This window comes from Phacochoerus africanus, chromosome 3 (genome assembly GCF_016906955.1).
Source record: "Phacochoerus africanus isolate WHEZ1 chromosome 3, ROS_Pafr_v1, whole genome shotgun sequence".
NCBI lineage: Eukaryota > Metazoa > Chordata > Mammalia > Artiodactyla > Suidae > Phacochoerus > Phacochoerus africanus.
Window position 1 is genome coordinate 50,480,872 of NC_062546.1, and position 21,425 is coordinate 50,502,296.

At 37.8% G+C, this 21,425-nt stretch overlaps 1 protein-coding gene across 1 annotated transcript in view; it reads right to left on the reverse strand.

Moving 5' to 3' along the window:
- The window catches only part of PSD3 (pleckstrin and Sec7 domain containing 3), a 441,162-nt gene that overhangs the window by 75,419 nt on the left and 344,318 nt on the right, over window positions 1-21,425 (reverse strand). Inside the window, exon 11 of the mRNA XM_047771731.1 lies at window positions 15,336-15,529. Coding sequence (XP_047627687.1) covers window positions 15,336-15,529 — 194 coding nt within the window. The remainder of the gene's footprint in view (window positions 1-15,335; window positions 15,530-21,425) is intronic.

Sequence of the window (21,425 nt, forward strand, 5' to 3'; positions counted from 1 at the left end):
TTCAAGAGCCGTGTAAATTATTTTAGAATTCTGACACATCAACTGCATCTCATCTTCTTCAGCTGCTCCTTCCCCAAAGACCAGCATGACTTGCCCCTTCGCTTCCATTAGGCCTCAGCTCAGCTGTCACCTCCTCCAGGACCTCCACCACTTTCTTCACTCTCTCCACACCCTGGCTTTATTTTCCTCTGGATCACTTAACAGTCGCCTGCAATACCACCTATTTGTTATTGAGCGTCCCTATACTAGAACGGAACCTCCAAGCAAGTACTTTGATTTGATGCTGTGTCCAAAGAGCAGATTGAGAACTCCACAAAGTAAGACTCGGATGTCCTAAATAACCATGTAGATGATGCAGCTTATCAGATATTAAAGATAATTTTTATAAAAAGTCTTGTCTCCATCACTTAGGTGACATATATTAGAAAACTCAGGTTGCTTAAAGAGTGAAGAGGGGGCAGGATAAAATTTTGATATAGATTATTTCAATAAGATGATGCTAGAAATGGAAATAAGACATCAGTAAGGTCCAGGCTCATAAGGAACAAACACAGCTTGACAAATTACCATGGGTTTTCAATTAATAATTAAAGAAAGGACATCTGTGGAAAGGGACCTTAAAATTCCAGGAAGCACTGTGCCATAATTCTTTAAAAACTGACAGGAGTTCCCATCATGGCTCAGAGGAAACAAATCTGACTAGTATCCATGAGGATGCAGTTTCGATCCCTGGCTTTGCTCTGTGTGTCGAGAATCTGGCGTTGCTGTGAGCTGTAGTGTCAGACACAAACACGGCTCAGATCTGGTGTTGCTGTGGTTGTGGCATAGGCTGGTGGCTATAGCTCCAATTTGATCCTTAGCCTGGGAACCTCCATATACTGTGGGTGTGGCCCCAAAAGACAAAAATAAATAAATAAATAAATAATAAAAACTAACATATAATTGATATATAACATTACGTTAGTTCCAAGTGTACAACATAATGAATGATTCAATATTTGTCCATATTGCAAAATGATCACCACTACAAGTCCACTGAAAACCTATCACTACATATTGCTGAAATTTTTTTTCTTGGGATAAGGACTTTTAAGATTTACCTTCTTAGCAACTTTCAAATATGTAATATAGTGTTATTAACTTTAGGCACCATGCTTATAATTCTTATATACTGAAGGAAGATGCTAGAATACTTGCTATTTTTAATAACCATCTTAAAAAGTTGGACAATAGCAAAATGTTATACTGAAGTTCAATAACTTCATTATATGTGAAAGGTATGACCACTGAACTCCAGGAAAAATATACTAATGTTTTTTCATAATTCCTTGCACAATTTACAGAACTCATTATAAAACTTATAGAGAGCAATGTACTAAAATAAAATGTAAGGGTAAATTACTACAATCTATCTGAGAAGTGCCGTAACTGCAGAAGCAGACAAGTAGGCTCATTAAGTGACTCCAAACGAGGTTTCTTCAACTTTACAAGCACCTTATGACTAAGAAACTTCAGAGTGAAAGGCTCTGCTGAGTATGCATTTCTACAAGTAGAATTCAAACAGGCTATTGTAATTGCAAAATAGTCTAAGATCCATGGCACCTTTAAATGCCCTTGGGCAAAAGCTACTGCAGGTCAATAGAAATGACTCCTGGTGGCAAGGACAAGCAGCCTGCAGACAGAGTCCACACACAGGGAAGGTGACAGCAGTCTGACTGTCTTCCCCAAACTTGGGAGCTTCAAGAGACACTCCCAGCGAACAGCCCCCTGCCACAGACTGTGCCTGAAGTGATGTCACCAGGGGCTTAACCCTTGGCTTGTCCCCGTCAGCCCAATGTCTTTCGCTTGTTTAGACTTCCTTGCTCTGAGGAGCTTCCCACTTCCCACCTTCCTACACAAGGCAACTAGGACTGCATTCCTGAGAGTCCTGCGACAAGCAGACTTTATGCAAATTACTAAGGGCTGTCAATCCAATGTGAAACATTTGTCAACTACTCTAATTTATTTATGGGAAGAAGAGTCCCACAAGAGCCATTAAGCAAATTTTTAAAAGGGAGGGATCTTATTATAAGTCATCTTAAAAAGTGGCAACAGGCCGCAAATGTAGTCACTTGTGCTAAGCCCACGTCACCAGATCAAGACTTAATACCTAACCTCACTGCAGCACAACCACCTCCCTGCCCACCTCTGCCCCCCACAATGTGGTCTTAACCCTTTAATCTGAAGGTTTCCTGTCAGCACCAAGGAGGAGATCTGCTGCCCAGGCCATTCCATCCTCAGAGGAAGATGCAGTAACGGCCCTTCTCTTCTCTCTCCTCTTCTGACTGTGAGACCTTCCACTCTGTGCAGCTCCTCTGAGCTCCTCTCTCCGGCGAGGAGGGTTGCCACCCAGTTTCCCAACTGTTTAATAAAGCCATTTATAGCTTTTAATTTATTTTATTAAATTTTTATTACTTAGCAGTCACTATTTTTTATTGGTTATCATGATTCGGTAAGTGTTTATTATACCTTTTTCCATTTGTCATTATTTTGCAAACATTTTACTATATTTTTAGACACAATTACATTTCATTAGGTCTTTTAAGTAGTCTACTGTATTAATGTTGTATATTAATACATAACATTACATATATCTATATATTTTCTCTTAAGGGACAAACTGCGGCATATGGAAGTTCCTAGACTAGGGGTCGAAATGAAGCTGCAGATGCCGGCCACAGCCGCAGCCACAGCAACGCAGGAACTGAGCCACGTCTGTAACCTACACCACAGCTCATGGCAACACCGGATCCTTAACTGACTGGGTGAGACCATGGATTGAACCCATATCCTCATGGATACTAGCCAGGTTCTTAACCCACTGAACCACAGCAGGAACTCCTAAAGTTATTTTTTAAATAACAAATGTTTAACATAAAACATTGATTTTCCCTGATAATATGTTATACTTGTACAGTGTCAATGGCAAACATTTTAAAAAAGTAAATTAAAAATAAAGTAACAGAAAAAAAACCACACACATTAAAAAAAATATGAAATCACCAATTCCAACCACCAGAGACAGCATTTCCTAATTATTTTTCTATACATCCATTTACCACAAAATTGGGATAGTACACTTGTTTCTTTAAACCCCTCTACATATATATCATTGTCATTTTAAAAATGACTGCAAAGAGTGACACTGTTTTGCTCTGTTGGCCATTCACCTGTTTCCAAGGTGGCAATGGCGATGATGATGATAGCAATATTCTGTACCAAAATAACAATTAAGCCCTTAAATAACAATTAGGTTCTTTCTATGCGCCAGGTGCTGTGCTAAGCACCTTAACACGTGGCCAGTCTCACCTCAAGACTTTGACATCACCTGTTCTCTCACCAGAATACTCTGTGTCCAAAGATTTTATGAACTTCCTTCTGTAATTCAGCTCTCAACTGAATGGCACCTACTCAGGTATATCCCCTTCCTTACCTTATTCCCCACAAACGTGAGTGGATGGGCACACAACTGGTGCTCCAAAGAATTTTTAAAATGAATCTACGACCTGTCTACTTTCAAAGCTCAAATTTTTAATTCTGTACTGTCCAGTGATAACATCTGTGTATGTGTACATAAATCTCTATCACCATAATTATTTACTTTAGGAAACTAGTATTGCAGTTTTAACTTCAAATTTTCATCAGATTACTGAAGCATTTGATATACTGCAATAAATAAATATGACAGAGACATCAAGATCATTTCCTTCTTTCTCCTAAATGTTAATGACACTGAAAACATAAACATAACAAGGCAATAGTACAAACAGAATAATTTCTAAAAATCAGATGTAGTGAAAACTGTGCATTCCTCTTTCAGAAAGAAATGTGCAGGTTCTGAACAGATTTTTTGGTGCTGAGAGATTACAGTTTTTCTTCTACAGCCCTTGTCAAAAGTACTGCTTCTGAGGAGAATGGTGGGTGGCCTCTTTTATCAACTTTACTGCAGGAAAGGGTGGATTTTAAATGAAAGACATGAGCCATCAAAATGGAACTTAAAACTTATTCAAGTCTAAATGTAGAATTGTGAGGAGGCACTTCTCTTCAGAAACAAAACGCCACCAGAGCTGGGTTGCCACAGACTTCTTGAGAACTCACTTGGCTGCCTTCTTGGTACTGCTCTCTGTCCTCCCATCAAAGGGACTCCTTGACACACTTGCTGCCACAGAACAGCAAAGTGGCAAGGGCTGTGGGGGGACCTTAGCCTAGATTTAAAATAATTGCTTTGCTTTGTCTCCCCTTAAAGTCTTTCTCTAACAGGAGGAGACACCGTCTTCTGGGGAAAAAATATTCCACTTTTATTATCTCTTAATTATAGTGTCGCTGTTCCCAATGTTATACAATAGCAAAGAATTCTGCCTGCATTGCCATTATAAACTCTATTTTCAGTATGTGTGACTCAGAATAACACCGACTCTCTCAAATTTGACATGTGGGACTGAATTTTCCAAACTTTCACTGATAGGCACTCGTGTAAACCCCTCTAAAGTGAGTGAACCCCCAACCTTCTCAAGACACTATGCGATGGTCCTTCCATCCAAAGCCTTTAAAACGAGATGGAAAATATGAACCAGTTATGGCTTTCACACCTTTAAAAAACAATTCAGATGTCAATATTTCAAATTAGAAACAAACCTCAAAAGGATAAAAATCACTGAAGAATCTAAAATGGAAATGTGATTAAAACATTTCTGAATTATTAAAGTGCTATGGCTACACAATTAGCCTCTTTTTTTCACTTCTTCCCAACTCCTCCAATCCCATTTTCCAAAAGAAACCATATTTAAGCATTTGCACTGCTTCTCAGGGTAGTTAATTTGCATCGTATCCCTAAAAGATATGCTGAAAGAGTAGACTGTACACTTCTCTACTGACTTTCTGCTGTGAGAGATGAGGATCTCGCAAGTGTGGCTGTTCCATTCCATCTGCCCAGGACATTTGTGTGCCTTTTTATTTGCATCTTTATCGGCTGTCTCCATATTTTAAGAGCTTGTTAGCAACATTACTTTCTGCTTTCCCGACTTCCTCCCTCAAGCAGCAGGACCGCTCTCTCCCTGTTCTCCTCAGCCTCTCCTCTCCACTTTGACACCCCAGTCCTTTCATCTGTACTTTTACAGAGTCAAGGTGGACAATATTTACATATTCCACTGTGTAACTATAATGAAATCTTCTATATTTCTAAATGTAACAAACAAACAAAATTGTATTATTGTGGTGAAGGTTTAAAATATTATACTGGTGAATACTTATTTGGGGGTTTGGGGTTTTATACTTGTTATTTTTCTTGGATAGATTTGAAGGAACATGTCCTCAACTCTTTGTAAATTTCCCATGCAATCAGGTGTTCTATCAAGTTTCAAAACTTTTATGATGGGAGTTCCTGTTGTGGCGCAGTGGAAACAAATCCGACTAACAACCATGAGGCTGTGGGTTCGATCCCTGGCCTCACTCAGTGGGTCAAGTATCCGGTGTTGCGTGAGCTGTGGTGTACATTAGCTCAGATGCTGTGTTGCTGTGGCTGTGGCGTAGGCTGGCAGCTGTAGCTCCAATTAGACCCCTAGCCAGGGAACTTCCATATGCCCAAGATGCGGCCCTAAAGAGCAAAAAAAAAAAGAAAAAAAAATATGATGAAACATTGAGAGATCAGGAGGTTATAAGAGCAATGCAGTAAACATACACATACCTAATTTTTGAAAGTTATCAATAAAGTTGAATTGCTGGGAACTCCTTACTGACTGAATGTTCTTCCTCTGCCAGAAGTGACCACTATTCCACATTTCCTGAGTCTATTTTTTTTTTTCAGGGCTGCACCTGCAGCATATGGAAGTTCCCAGGCTAGGGGCCAAATCAGAACTGCAGATCTACACCACAGCAATGTTAGATCCAAGACACTTCTGCGACCTACACCACGGCTCACGGCAATGAGTGAGGTCAGGGATCGAACCTGTATCCTCATGGATACCAGTCAGGTTTGTACCCGCTGAGCCACAGTGGGAATTCCCACACATTTACTGATTCTAAATGTGCATGTATTCCTATTAAAAACCATGCTTCATAATTTAGGATGTTACCTTATGTGCACCTTCTTCTGCAAGTTGCTGTTTTTTCATTCGACAATACCTTTTATGAGAGTCATACGTGTTAAAAATTCTAACTATAGTTCCTTGCTTTTCACTGTTACATAGTTTTGTATTATATGAATATAAGAACCCCATCTGATCTCTTATTATGGGCCATTTAGATTGTTTTGAGTTATTAAAATGCTGCTATGAACATTCCCCCTTTTGTAAAATGCCAAGAATGTTGGTGGATGTGCACACAGGACGGGATTAACTGAGATGCTCACGTAAGCTTTTCCAACTTCATCGATTACTGCCAGCTGTCCCCTAGAGTGGCCACACACCATGCCACATTCACAGGGTGGAGAGTGCCCGCTGCTCCAAAATCCCTGCTGGCATTTGCTATTATCACTCTTTCAAAGTCTGGCCAATGTGACCTATGTGAAATGGTATCTCATTGTGTGTTTAATCTGAATATTCTTGATTACCAGTGAGTTTGAGTGTCTCTCCATATATTTATTGATCACCACAATTTCTTTTTCAGTGAATGGTCTGTTCTAATTACTTCCCGTTTTTCTTCTGGGTTGTCTTTCCTAATTAAAGATTTCTTTATATATGTATTTGGGGGTATATTAATCCTTTATGAGTAATATAATATGCTCTAAAGTATCTTCTTCCAATCTGTGGCTTGTATTTTTAACTTTTAAAAAGAGAATTTTAATATAAGATGTCTTTACTATTAATGTAATCACACCCTTTTACTGTTTTTGTTTTTCTAAACCTTAAGAAATCCTTCTCTACCCAAAGGTCTTTAAGATGTTGGCTCACATTTTCAACTAAAAATTTTAGATTTTGTCTCTTAAATTTTTACTTTAACCCACCTGAAACTGATTTTTCAGGTTGTGCTGATGTGGGGAACACACACAGATACACTCATATCACAGCCCCCACATACCATACACCCCTCACACATGTACCTCACATCCTCCACCCAACACACCCACACACCACAAGCACACACACATCCCACATCCACCTCACCTCCTCCACACACACCACATACCCCCACACAGACACTAGTGACATACCACATGTGTGTGCACACATCACACATTAACACACCACACCCACCCACATACCCTCAGCACCTTTTTCTGAAACATTTCTGCTGTCCTTGATGATCTAAGTCACCTCTATACTGTGTAACTGAGGTACCACAAACACTGAACCCTGCTGCGTCTGGGCCCTCTTTTCCATTCCACTGTCCTTTGGATCTCTTGTTATCTGGGAGAATGTCAGCATGGTCCCAATTGCACTTCCACTCAATCTGAACATTTTATGTGGTATCTTAACTAAAAATATATGTATTAAAAATTTGCACTGTAGATTCTAGATTGTAATTACTCTCTTTACAGTACACCTAACTATATGCTCCTCAGAGAAGTGAGGCTTCATTTAATATAAGCCTTTGTACATACATAGTCTTAGGCAACTGACACTGTTTAATTCATGTAGGAAGAAATTCATTTCTCGCACCTCAGCTTATGTAGGCTGTGGTAATAAAAACTAGGCAAGCACTTCTTTTCTTGCCACAGTGATACCATAAGGTACACATACACACTATGCATGGGCTTGTCCATCTGTCTGCCCCCATCTCCCGTGGGTTATGTCAGTCTAAATGGGAAGCAGGGGTGGGGAGAGGCGGGTCACACCCTCTGGCTACTGTAGTGAAGCCAGAACAAGGAGCAATTATTGTGTGAGGAGTATGACAATATAGGAGTTGTGGAAACTATGGTCAGCCAGAAAATACCTAACTAAATGCATGCAATTCAATTTACAGAAAAGTGCTGTGTTGGCCAAGAAAAGAAATGTTCAGGCCTTGCTAGCCCTAGATTGAGACTTCCAGTCTTAATCTAAATACAGACTGCATTATGATGCTGTGCTGATCACGCAAAAACGTAGAACTTAAATGTTTTCTAAACATATTTTCTCATAGGCACTACTTTCAATAGTGTGCTACAATTAGTTTGGAATAATCATATTTTAGTCCCACCAGATGTCCTGTGATTATACGATATTAGAGCCTTTGCTGATATATTTAAGATGAATTTCTTCCCCAGTAAAATGGGGATAATGTTAACAGTACCTGCTTCAAAGAGTGAAGATTAAATGAAATAATGTGTGAAGTACTTAGGAAAAAGCTCTAATATTGAGTAATCGCTTAATTATTCATCATCATTTAAAGCATTCATAATTTGAATACCTTGTTTCCACTCATTTTCTTGATTTCCACAAATATCTCATATCAGGTTAATAAAACCAAGAGTTTATGTTGAATCTTGTTTTTCATTCTACCTGACAAAATCTAAAGGATACATTTTGTTTTCCAAATTTGACTGTTCAAAGCTTTCTCTTGACATCATATTTAATGGGTCTGGTAAATACATAATACTTATATGAGAGATAGAACATTTGCTTTTAATCATGATTTGTCTCCTGGAGGTAAAATTTCTGAAAGCTGAGTATACCTTTAAAACGATAAATAAACAAGAGCAAAGAAAATCTCTAAGTTTTAAAAAAACGTTTTATCTGAGGAGTTAGGGACACAATCAGACAAATTTAGTCCTTAGAGTTAATTTTTAAAATGAAAGATACAAATCTTGAGTTGGATAAGTGGTCCGTTAAAGGTAAGTTACTCAGGGTTTTAATCTTTCCATGGAGCTCTGGTCCAAAACTTCACCTATGAAAAATTTTTAGTACTATCTGTCATGAGAGCACCTGCCAATGTTTACATGTATGTGCAAATGCAGTGCAGCCCTAGCTGTACTGAACATGATGAATCCAAATCAAAGTCTATAGACTCAGCAGAATGATATGCCCCAAATGTATCATTATGCAGATCTCAATAGTTATCTGGACCTCCTACTCTGGGAAAGCTCCACTGTTGTTTTTGTTTTTTAATGTATTAGAAATGAAAAATGATATAATGAAAAGCACATTTGGCATGAGTAATATAAAACATATTTCAAATTTGCTCATGGTGACCACCTCTCAAAACAGAAGAATGCGTTCATAAGTGGGTTGGGCAGTGGTGCATTTCTAAGAAGCAGTAGCCACCTACCCGAGATAAACCAGTGCAACAGAAGTCCAAGGAAGGGGATGGGGCGCATAGAAAAGATTAGCTGGGAAGAAGACAGATCCTGTCCTGGGGCTCCAAATATACATCTACAGAGTGTGACTGTGCTCAAGTACCTAGAGTTCCTTATCATTCTCATAGTTCAGTAAATACAAGGTCTTGAGGTCTGATCTGAGGCAACTAGAGTGGAATTTCTTAACAGAAGGGGATCAGTTTAGTTCTAGTTATGCTATTAAAGATATTGCTCCAGAAACTGCCCCCCAATCATAACAATTAGAAAACAGGGCAATATGCATATAAAACAGAAGTTTTCAGATATTGTACAATAGGCAGCTCTGGACTGTGATTCCAAAGAGAAGAGACAAATAAGATAAGCCCAGATTACTGTCTGAAGGAAGTTAAGACCTAGCAGGGAAGGGAGCTGTGCTGAGGCACTAAAGAGGGAATTGAGTGAAGCTAAAGTGGCCAGAATTGTGGAACAGAATAAAACAGAGAAAAGCTGCCCAAAGAGAGAGCTCTGAAGATCTGCAGAGGAACCCTCAGGTCATGGCTAGAGCATTGATCTGAGTACACGTGAAATGAAATGATCTGATGCATTGGACAAAAGTTGTGGAATGAATAATTTAGGAGCTCACATGGGGATAAGAATAGTTTGCCTTGGAGTTCCCGTCGTGGCGCAGTGGTTAAAGAATCCGACTAGGAACCATGAGGTTGCGGGTTTGATCCCTGCCCTTGCTCAATGGGTTAACGATCCGGTGCTGCCGTGAGCTGTGGTGTAGGTTGCAGATGCAGCTCGGATCCTGCGTTGCTGTGGCTCTGGCGTAGGCCAGTGGCTACAGCTCTAATTGGACTCCTAGCCTGGGAACCTCCATATGCCACGGGAGCGGCCCAAAGAAATAGAAAAAAAAAAAAAAAAAGAATAGTTTGCCTTCTCATCAGACAGTGGAAAGACTTCGTTAACACCAGGCACTGAACACAATCTAGAGAACAGTAATAATGCTTTAGTAACAGAGCTAAATAAGTCCTAGAATAAAGGCTTCTATGGATCCACCAGGACAAAGGATAAAGGCAGCCTCTAAAAGGGTCAGCTAGTCTGCAAGTTACTGATCTGGTTAACAGGATAAAGTCCAACATTCTTGAAAAGAATAAAAAACCAAATCCACCCCCAAGAGTCACAATGGCTCCTGTGCAAATAAAAAGTACAATGCAAACAATGTAACAGTCCCAGAAAAAAACTGGGAGGAAGGGATTCAAAGAGAAAGACCTTAAAAGAGCTACTGTAAATGACAGAGATAAACTCAAGGATATTGAGAAAGATACCAACTTGATAAGGAGAGAAATGGAGAATACAAAATTTCACATTGCAGTTTCTAACATAAAATACTACATATGGAATAAAAACACTGTAGTAAACTTGAACACATAGCAATAAAAATTATTAAAGTACTGAAAAAACAAAAAAAGGGTCAGAAAAAAATTAGGCACAGCCTCAACGAATCTTTTGTATAATAGGATCTAGCTATAGGAAACTGGAGTCCCAGAAAGAGGGCTGCGTGATATAAAAATAATGGCTGAAAAATAAAAACTGATGAATCCGAGAACTTCAAAAACCACTAAACAAACAAACAAGCAAAAAAAAATCATGAAGAGAATCACAGTAAGGTGCTGTAAAAACTGCTGTAAATCAAAGGGAAAGAGAAAAATCTTGAGAGCAGACAAAAGGAAGAAAAACGCAATAGATACAGAGGAACAAAAATGATAGCAGATCGTTTGTGTGAAACTAACAGGGTAGAAAACAATGGAAAAATATTTTAAAACCGAACAAAAAGGAAAACACTGCCAAGGAACTGCACATAAGTGAACATAAATTCCGAAAATTAAGGTGCAGAACAATCTTTAAAAAAAACCAATAAAATATGAGAATATTTCTCACCAGTAGTTTACTTAGTATACGACATAATGAAAGAAATTGTTCAGGCAGAAAAAAAAGAGATAGAATAAGTAGAAATCCAATAGCAAGACAACAGAATTAAAGTCAATTATATCAGTAATTACTATAAATGTAAATGGTATAAACCCTCCAATTAAAAGACTGTCAGTTGCAGAAAAAGAAAGACCCACAAGTATAAGACAATTTTAAAGACAAGATTATGGAATAAGATGAAAAAGCTAGAAAAAAATTCTGTATATTATGCAAAAACTGAAAAGAAAGCTAGTGTCACTATCTTAGTATTAGACAAAGTAGATTTTAAAATAAGGAATGTGATCAGCGATGAGAAGGGTCAATTCATGATAAAGGGATCATTTTATCATGAGTCTATAACATGTATAGGTGGCAGGATTGCAAAATGTTACAGACACTTTGGAAAACAGTTTGGAAGTTTCTTATAAAGTTAAACATATATTTAGCACACATCCTAGCAAGCTCATTCCCTTACTTTTAGGTACCTTCTGAAAATACATGGAAAAATATATACATATAAAGACTTGGTTGAGAATATCCAAAGCAGGCTTATTTATAGTAGTTAAAACCCAAAAGCAACCCAAATGCCCAGCTGGTGAACATGTAAATTGTGGGGTATCCACACAATGGAAGGAATATAGTATCAGCAGTAAAAGAAGACAAACTATGAATTCACACAGCACACAATACAGATGAATCTGCAAAGAACACTGCTAAGTGAAAAGAAGCCAGGCACAAAACAAGATGTGTGAACTCCACTTACTAAATTACAGAAAAGGAGAAGCACTGTGCCCAGAACAGTTAAGTGGCTGCCATGGCTGGGACCAAAGGTGGAAGGAATCAACTGCAGAAAGTACAATGGAACTTTTTCAAGTAATGGGAATGTTATATACATTGACTGTGACGGCAGTTGCACAACTATATACTTTTTTCAGAACTCAAACTATGCACTTTAAATTGGTAAATTTTTAGTGTAAGTAAATTATCACTAGAAATTATGCACTTTCCTATACTGAAAAAGTTGAATTATTGACCCAAACTAATGTGATTTTAAAAATCATGAAAAACTGGAATGGGAAAATCCAGGAAGAGCCTGAGGAGTTAAAGAAGGAATAAAAGAAACTTCAAGACTCCTCCCAAAACCCCTCTCTCCAAGGCAGACATGAAGAAGCCCTCAGTGATAAAGCAGCCAGCAGGAGTAAAACCCAGAGCCTGGGCCCAGGTACCTCATCTTACTTGGTTCCGAGGCAGGTAACTGGCAGAACTTCTTAAGTTACTAAAAATAAAAAAGCCCTATGACACTTAAAACTCCTCAAATCAACCAGAAGTTCTCAATGGAGGTAACTAAGGATTTTAAAGGAATGTGATTGTCAAGAAAACCTCTAGCCTGGGACAAGGGGCCTGTGAAGGCTTTGAGCTTGTCCTCTTACTCAGGGGACTGCTAAGGGATAGGAGCATCCAGTGGGGGATTTCTCTCCAATAATCCTCAAAGGTGGCCCAGGAGAACATGGACAAAGCAGACGTTATCAGCAGGCTGAACCTGGGGAAGCTCTGGATGTCTCCTGCAAAAGGGGACTCCTCCAAGGTCAGAAAACAACCAACCTAGCAGATACACAGAGAACAAACAAACAAACCAAACAAAAAAACACAAAAAAGGCCCAGAAAATTCAGCAAAATGAGGTGACAGAAGAACATGTTTCAAACAAAAGAACAAGATAAAAACCCCAGAAGAACTAACTGAAGACAGGCAAGCTATCTGAGAAAGCTCAAAGTAATGATCATAAAGATGATCAAAAAACTCAGGAGAAGAATGGATGAACAGAGTGAGAAATTAGGTGTTTTTAATCAAGAAATAGAAAATATAAAGAACAACCAAGTAGAGAATAGGAACAAAATAAATGAAATAAAAATACACTAGAAAGATCCGTGACTTGGTAGACAGAGTAGTGGAAATCACTGCTACTGAACAGAAAAAACAAAGAATGAAAAGAAATGAGGACAATTTAGGAGACCTCTAGGACAACATTAAGTGCATTAATATTCCTATTATAAGGATCCCAAAAGGAGAAGAGAGAGAGAGAAAGGAGCTAAAAACATATTTGAAGACACAATAGCTGAAAACTTCCCTAACCTGGGAAAGGAAACAGACATATTGGTTGAGAAACTACAGAGTCCAAAACAGGATCAAAGAGGACCACACCAACACAATGTAATTAAAATAGCAACAATTAAAGATAAAGATAGAATACTAAAGCAGCAAGGGAAAAGCAAGAAGTTACTTATGAGAGAACTCCCTTAAGGCGATTGGCTGGCTTCTCAGCCAAGATATGGAAGAGACCTAAATGTCCATTGACAGATAAATGGATAAAGAAGATGTGGTACATAAATACAATGGGATATTAGCACAAAAAGGAATGAAATAATGTCATCTGCAACAACCTGCATGGACCTGAAGTGTATTATGCCTAGTGAAATGTCAGATAAAGACAAGAACTGTATTTCATCATTTATATGTTGAATTTAAAGAACAAAATGAATCATGAATATAACAACAACAAAAGAAAAAGACTCCCAGAAATAGAGAACAAACTAGTATTTATCAGTGGGGAGGGAAGTGGGGAGGGGAAAGATAAGGGTAGGAGATTAAGAGGTACAAAATACTATGTATAAAATAGATAAACTACAAGAATATATTGTACAGCACAGGGAATTACAGCCAATATTTTGTAATAACTATAAACAGAGTATAATATAGAAAAGTTTTAAATCACTGTTGTACATCTGAGACGAAAATAATACTGTAAAGTAACTACACTTCAATTAAAAAAGAATAAATATGATGTTCAAAATAAAGAAATGCAGAAAGTGTCCTGGAAACAATTGTTAATCCTCAAGTGTGACCATGTCCTTTTTACATAAGCTGTTAGACTCACTGTCACTTGCAATCACTGGAGTGCTAGGGGTGCCCAGGAAACATGGTGGGGATACTCTTGTGGAGTGTCAAAGCTACCCTATTCCAAAGCTTCTCTTGTTGTACCCTAACAGAATACACTAATACCTTAAGATCAAAGTGCCTCGCACGAATGGAAACAGCAGGACTGTCCACGCCAGCACTGCATGTCGGTGTCTGTAGGTGGGTAGAAATACCCAAGAGGTACAGGCTAATTCTGAGCACATATATTAGCTACACTGGCCTATTCAACTGTACACAATCACTATTTCACACTCTGCAAGAGCTATTCTAAACACAGAAATGTACTCCAATCCACTCAAACTTCCAACATCTTGTATGAGTAGATGATCATGTCTCCTATTCACAGAACTGTCACATAGGACTTCTTCAGGTTCCCACTACTAAGCATATCACACTCGCCTATACTGTACCTGTCCACCTTCCACAGAGATCAGTACTCCACATGGCATGGATCTCAATTCTAGTCTTTCCTGCTTTTCTCAAGCACCTTTCATGTATCATTCTATGTATTATGAACTCAACTTTCCCTCAACCACCAGAATGTAAACTCCACAAAGACTGGAACTTCTCCATCCTATACCTATATATATCTATATCTATATATCTATATCTATATCTATATATATATTTTCCCACTCCCACAGCATACAGAGGTTCCCAGGCTAGGGGTCAAATCGAAGCTATAGCTGCTGGCCTACGCCAGAGCCACAGCAATGCGGGATCCGAGCTGCGTCTGCAACCTACACCACAGCTCACGGCAACGCCGGATCCTTAACCCACCGAGCAAGGCCAGGGATCGAACCTGTAACCTCATGGTTCCTAGTCGGATTCGTTAACCACTGAGTCACGACAGGAACTCCTATACCTATACTTTTGATGCCTAGCACATAGCAGGTATTCAAAATTATTCACTGATGAATAAAAGGTTAGAAATGAATAATTTGTAAGTCTTCTGGTTCTGAAGTTCTATAATTCTCCTTGGAGAAGGTCAGGTGCATAATGGATTTCTGACATAGGGTGAGAGGTTTTATCAAGTTTCAGTAACACTTCTCTAGATAAACAATTTTTCTTCATCCTTTCACTTCAGATAAATTCACTTTAAATTTTGAGCCTCTCTTAAAGATGAAATAAATGAAATAGAAAATGTCAACAAATGATGCTTACTCTTCTTTCCATCCATATCTGCATGGATTTTTCGAGCCAAGAATCCACTTTTGTACACAGCAGCATTTGGGTCATGAGGAATGTCCAAGAATGGGTTGGTAGTGCTCCCAATACGGCTGATGGTCTTTGGATGTGTTCCATTAGCCTTCTCATCAGTACCTTCCGACAGAGACTTTTTTTTCTCTTCATCATCTCTAAAAGGGTAAAAACACAAAGATTCAATTGAACAGAGTTATTTGGGGTAATAAACTATTTTCCTAATGGTCTCAGTCTTGATAACAACAACCAGGGTAAGAACCGCTGTGGTTCAACAAACTGTTTCCTGTGTGCCAGGTATTAGTGACCTGGAAGAAACAATAAGGCTATGACTTTAAAAATCTCTAAAGCCTCTGGTTTTTCCATCCACCACAGAGCCTTCAGGTCTGTCTTCTTTTAAACAAGTGGAAAGTTCTTTGACAGAGATCATAATTTTGATTTTGATTTTTGCATGACCTAACATAGTGTCAAGCATACAGAATATTATAGCTACCTATCATTATAGATTAAGTCCAGTGAACAATGTTGGACTATATCTGTCAATCAGGTGATCTCTAGCATAAAAATCTCTGGTAAACCTATTAATGGGTTAGGATGATGGTGCCATGCACAAGTTTTGGCATCTTACAGCTACTATTTTCCCAACTACCAGCAAAGTGTTGGGCACCCTATCACCAACTAAGAAATCCCCTCATTGCAGAGTCCTGTTTTGGGGGCAAATTTAACTCTGAGGTTATAATGTATATTAAGTATGAAGGAGGAAGAAAAGGAATGGTCACATTCAGTTAATAAGGGGTTTGGGGGAGGGGAGAGTAGAAAAAAAGTTAAGTTCTGATATACTGCTAGAAAACACATATCCAGAGTAAGAGCATTTGTCTTAGTTCACCTTTTTTAATGCCCTAAAATCACTTCTGGTTTCTTTGAATATTGAATCTTTTCATTAAAACTTCAACCAAAATAACCACTGCCAAAATATATTTAAAGTAAACCACAAACTCAATTGTCAAAAATGTTTATTTGGTTATCAGAAAAAAAATAGCCCATTTTCTTCAATGGTATTTGATAAGTTAATTGTGAGATATATGAAAATAACACTGGATGCAGGCATCTATGTTTTGTTTTTAGTTTAGTTTTTAGGTAATTTTAGATCTGCAAAGATAGTACATAGAGTTCCCTTATGCTCATCACCCAGTTTCCCCAAGGTTAGTGTCTTATATAACCGTGGTAAAAATGTCAAAATGAGGAAATGAACAGTAAAATACCAAGGAGTAAATTTCAGATTTTATTAAAATTTCTCCCATTTTTTAAAATAATGTTGTTTTTTTTTTTTCCCCAGGATGCTATCCATGACCTCACAGTGCACTTGGCTATCACATCTCTTAGTCACCTCCAGACACTGACAATTCTTAAGCCTTTCCTTGTCCTCCACAACCTAGACACTTGGAAAAGTACTGGTCAGTGATTCTGTAGGGTACATGTCTTCTCATGCTTGGATCAAGGTCACACTATCTTGGGAAGAACATCTGGGTGATAGATAAGCCTCTCAGTGTACCAGATCAGGGGTACTTGTTTTATTATTAGTGAGACGCACCTTGATCACTTGCTAAGGTGGTTTCTGGCAAATGTTTATACACTTTTCACTCTTTTCCTTTGTAAATGACTTGGGGGAGAGATTTTGTGACTATGAAAACATCCTCTTTCTCTTTAAACTTCTGACTACTAATTTTAGCATTCCTCTGTAAATCTGGTCAATAGCAATTATATTGTCATAAATCAATGGTGATTTTTTTTATTTCCCCAATTTCTTCCATTTCAAATTGAAATTCTTCTATAAGTCTGGACACATGGATACACATTTTATTCTTTGGATTATAGTCAAACAGTATGATTATTTAATTTGTTCAAATTTTTCCAGCTTTGGGCATTTAGAATTCTATCAAGCAGGCTTTTGTATCCTTTCAACCTGCCTCATCCTTTTCCCTTTTTTGTTTTGTAAGTACTTCCTTTCTTCCAGGTACCACAAGATGCTACTTCCAAGCTCATCTTGTACTTTTCTTGTTCCATCCCTGGAAACAACCACTTCTCCAAGGAGATCAGTTCTATTCATTGGAGAATGGTATTTAGAAACCAAATCTAAGTGCTAGGTGTGCTCACTGCCTCCAGGCCCTCTCAGCATATGCACCTGAAGAAATGAAGATATGCATAGGTATCAGCTACCCAGCCTCCCTCTCTCTCCAAGAGTTCATGCCAGTATCTCTAACCAAGCCGGTATAATGTGGTTCATCCTAGCCTTTTCTCTTTGCTTATCTGTACTTATTCAACAGTGAGAAACCTGGCTCTTGCTATCTAAAATATATTTATCTATTTGTTCAATCCTAGTAAACATATAAACTAGTTTCAGAATCAGTAGCCCATGCCCATGTGAGAAACTAAGTTATTTACTACAGTGTCTGCGTACAGTTTTTCACCTTATACTACTCAGTTAAAATAGTTTCCCAGAGTTACTTAGGTCAGTTCCTTTCTTCCTCACTCTTCTTCACAATGGCTATATAGTTCATTTTGAAAACAAATTAATCTGGTATAGTCTGAAGTATATCATGCATTCCCTACAACCATGGCTGATATTTAAGAAATGTACAGATATATGCCCAGGAGTAGGATTGCTGGGTCATATGGTAGTTCTATATTTAGTTTTCTGAAGTACCTCCATACTGTTTTCCATAATGGTTTTACCAATTTACATTCCCACCAACAGAGAAGAAAGGGCACCCTGTTTTCCACACCCTCTCCAGCATTTGTTATTTGTTGACTTGTTAATGATGGCTATTCTGACCAGTGTGAAGTTGTACTTTATTATAGTTGCAGCACCATTCAAGAAACAACCTAAAGGTCCATTGACAGATGAATGGATTAAGAAGTGGTACACATATACAATGGAATAGCACTCAGCCATAAAAAAGAACAAAATAATGTCATTTGCAGCAACATGGATAGAACTAGAGACTCTCATACTAAGTGAAGTAAATCATAAAGAGAAAGACAAATACCACATGACATCACTTACATTTGGAATCTAATATATGGCACGAATGAACATTCTACAGAAAAAAAACAAACTCATGGACATGATAACATACCTGTGGCTGCCAAGGGGGAGAAGGAGAAAGTGGGATGAACTAGGGTTAGTAGATACAAACTATTGCATTTGGAGTGGATAAGCAATGAGATCCTGTTGTACAGCACAGTGAACTATATCTAGTCACTTGTGATGGAACAGGATGGAGGATAATGTGGGAAAAAGAATGTATATATACATGTATGGCTGGGTCACTTTGCTGTATAGCAGAAATTGACAAAATGTTATAAATCAATGATAATAAAAAATAAAAATCTTTAAAAGGAAATGTGCATACACCAAATGTACTCAAGATGTATAGTTCCATGGGAATAAATAATTCATCTACCACACGATACCACCACAATACCAAACAACAGTTCTGAACCCCCAGTTCCCTCTGCTACCTCTTGTAGTCACTGCCTCTCCCTGACAAGCAGTGGAAACTACTGGACTCTTCCTTCCCAATGGTTTTTGTCTCAAAATGTAACAAAGATGGTTTATTTTACTTGGCAAAACATATTTAAGATGCATCCATATTGTGATACTCAATAGTTTGTTCTTATTTCTGAGTACTATTTTATGGATGTGTAAGTTTATTTATGCATCTCCCTTCCCCCATGCCACCTCCAGCTTTACTGAAATATGATTTATTTATTTATATATTTTAAGTGTACATGATAATTTGATATGTGTATACATTGTGAAAGGTTCCCTAACATCAAGTTAACAAATTCAACACTTCACATATTTATTGATATATTTATTTTTGGTAAGAAATTTTAAGTTTTTCTCTCTTAGTAAATTTCAGTTCTATAATGCAATTATCAATTGTAGCCACCATGTTTCAAATTATTTCCTCAGACCTTATTCATCTTTCAGCTGCAAGTTTGTCCTCTTTGAACAACCATCCTATAGGCCCTGGAAACCACTTTTACACTCTGTTTCTCTAAGTTAGACTTAAAAAAAATCCACATATAAGTGATTCCATATGGTATTTATCTTTCTTTGACTTATTTCACTTAGTATAAATGCCTACCAGATTCATCCATGTTGTCAAAAAATGGCAGGATTTCCCCTTTTAAGGGTTGCATAGTAGCCCTGAGTATTATGTATCAAACCTTCTTTATCCATTCATCTGCAGACAGAGATTAGTTGTTTCCATGCTTGCTATTGTAAACAATATTTTCTGAACACGGATATACGGATATCTCCGAAATAAGGATTTCTTCCCTTTGACTATATATTCAAAAGTAGGACTGCTGCAACATAATAGTAGTTCTATTTTTAATTTCTTAAAGAACTTCTGTAATGTTTTTCATAGAGGCTGTACCAGTTTACATTTCCACCAGGAGGGCACCAGGGTTCCCTTTTCTTCACATCCTTGCCAGCATATTACTTCTTACATTTTTGTTTGTTTGTTTTGTTTTTTTAGGGCTGTACCCACAGAATATAGAGGTTGCCAGGCTAGTGGTAGAAGCAGAGCTGCCAGGCTATGCCACAGCCACAGCAATGTGAGATCCGAGCTGCATCTGAGACCTACACCACAGCTCATGGCAATATCGGATCCTTAACCCACTGAGTGAGGCCAGGGATCAAACCTGTGTGCTCATGGATACTAGTTGGGTTTATTATAACTGAACTACATACAACAGGAACTCCATTCTCTCTCTCTCTCTCTCTCTCTCTATATATATATATATATATATATATATATATGCGCAGATTTTTCTCTTTACAGCCACACCTGTGGCATATGGAAGTCCCCAGGCTAGGTGTTGAATCTGAGCTGCAGCTGCTAGCCTATTCCACAGCCACAGCAATGCAGGATCCATGCCATGTCTGCAATCTACACAACAACTCATGGGAATGCCACTGTGCAAGGCCAGGGATTGAACCCAAATTCCCATGGATACTAGTTGGGTTTGTTACTGCTACACCACAATAGGAACTCCCAGTTCTTACATTTTTGATGACAGACATCCTAACATGTATGAGGTGATATTTCATGTGCTTTTGATTTGCATTTCCATAATTAGGTATGTTAAGCACCTTTTCATACACCTATTAGCCATTTGTATGTCTCTTTGGAAAAATATCTACTTAGGTCCTTTGCAAATTTTTAAATTGAATTACTTGATTTTTTGCTAATGAAATGTAGAAATTTAGTGTATATTTTGGACAGTAACCCTGTCAGATATAGGATTTGCAAATATTTTCCTTATTCCATAGGTTGCCTTTTCATTTTGTTGATGATCTCCTTTGCTGTGCACAGCTTTTTAGTTTAACATAGCCCCACTTATTTATTTTTGCTTTTGTTGTCAAATCAAAAAAAAAAAAAAATCACTGTCAAGACCAATGTCAAGGAGATTACTTTCTACGTTTTTTCCTAGGAGTTTTATGGTTTAAGGCCTTATATAAAGGCTTTAATTCATTTTGAGTTGATTTTTCTGCTTGGTGTAAGATGAGGTCTAGTTTCATTCTTTTGCATGAAGATACCTATTTTCCTAAAACCATTTATTGAAGTGAAAATCTGTTCTCCATTGTATATTCTTGACTGCCTTGTGTGATTTAACTTCTGGGTTCCATTGACATATATATCTGTTTTTGTGTCAATACCATGCTCTTTTGATTATTTTATAGTTTGAAATCAAGAATTGTGATGCGTCCAGCTTTCTTCTTTTTTCTCAAGATTGCTTTAGCTATTTGGGTTCTTTTGTAGTTCCATAAAAATCTTAGTGAAAATTCCTGTGAAAAATTCCAACAGAATTTTGATAAGGATTGTACTAAATATTTATATTGCTTTGGGTATTATGAATGTCTAACAATATTAATTACTCAAATACATTACTGCAAAATATTTTTTATTTGTGTCCTCTTCAGTTTCTTTCATTAATGTCTTATAGATTTCAATGTCCTTTAAACTCCTTGGTCAAATT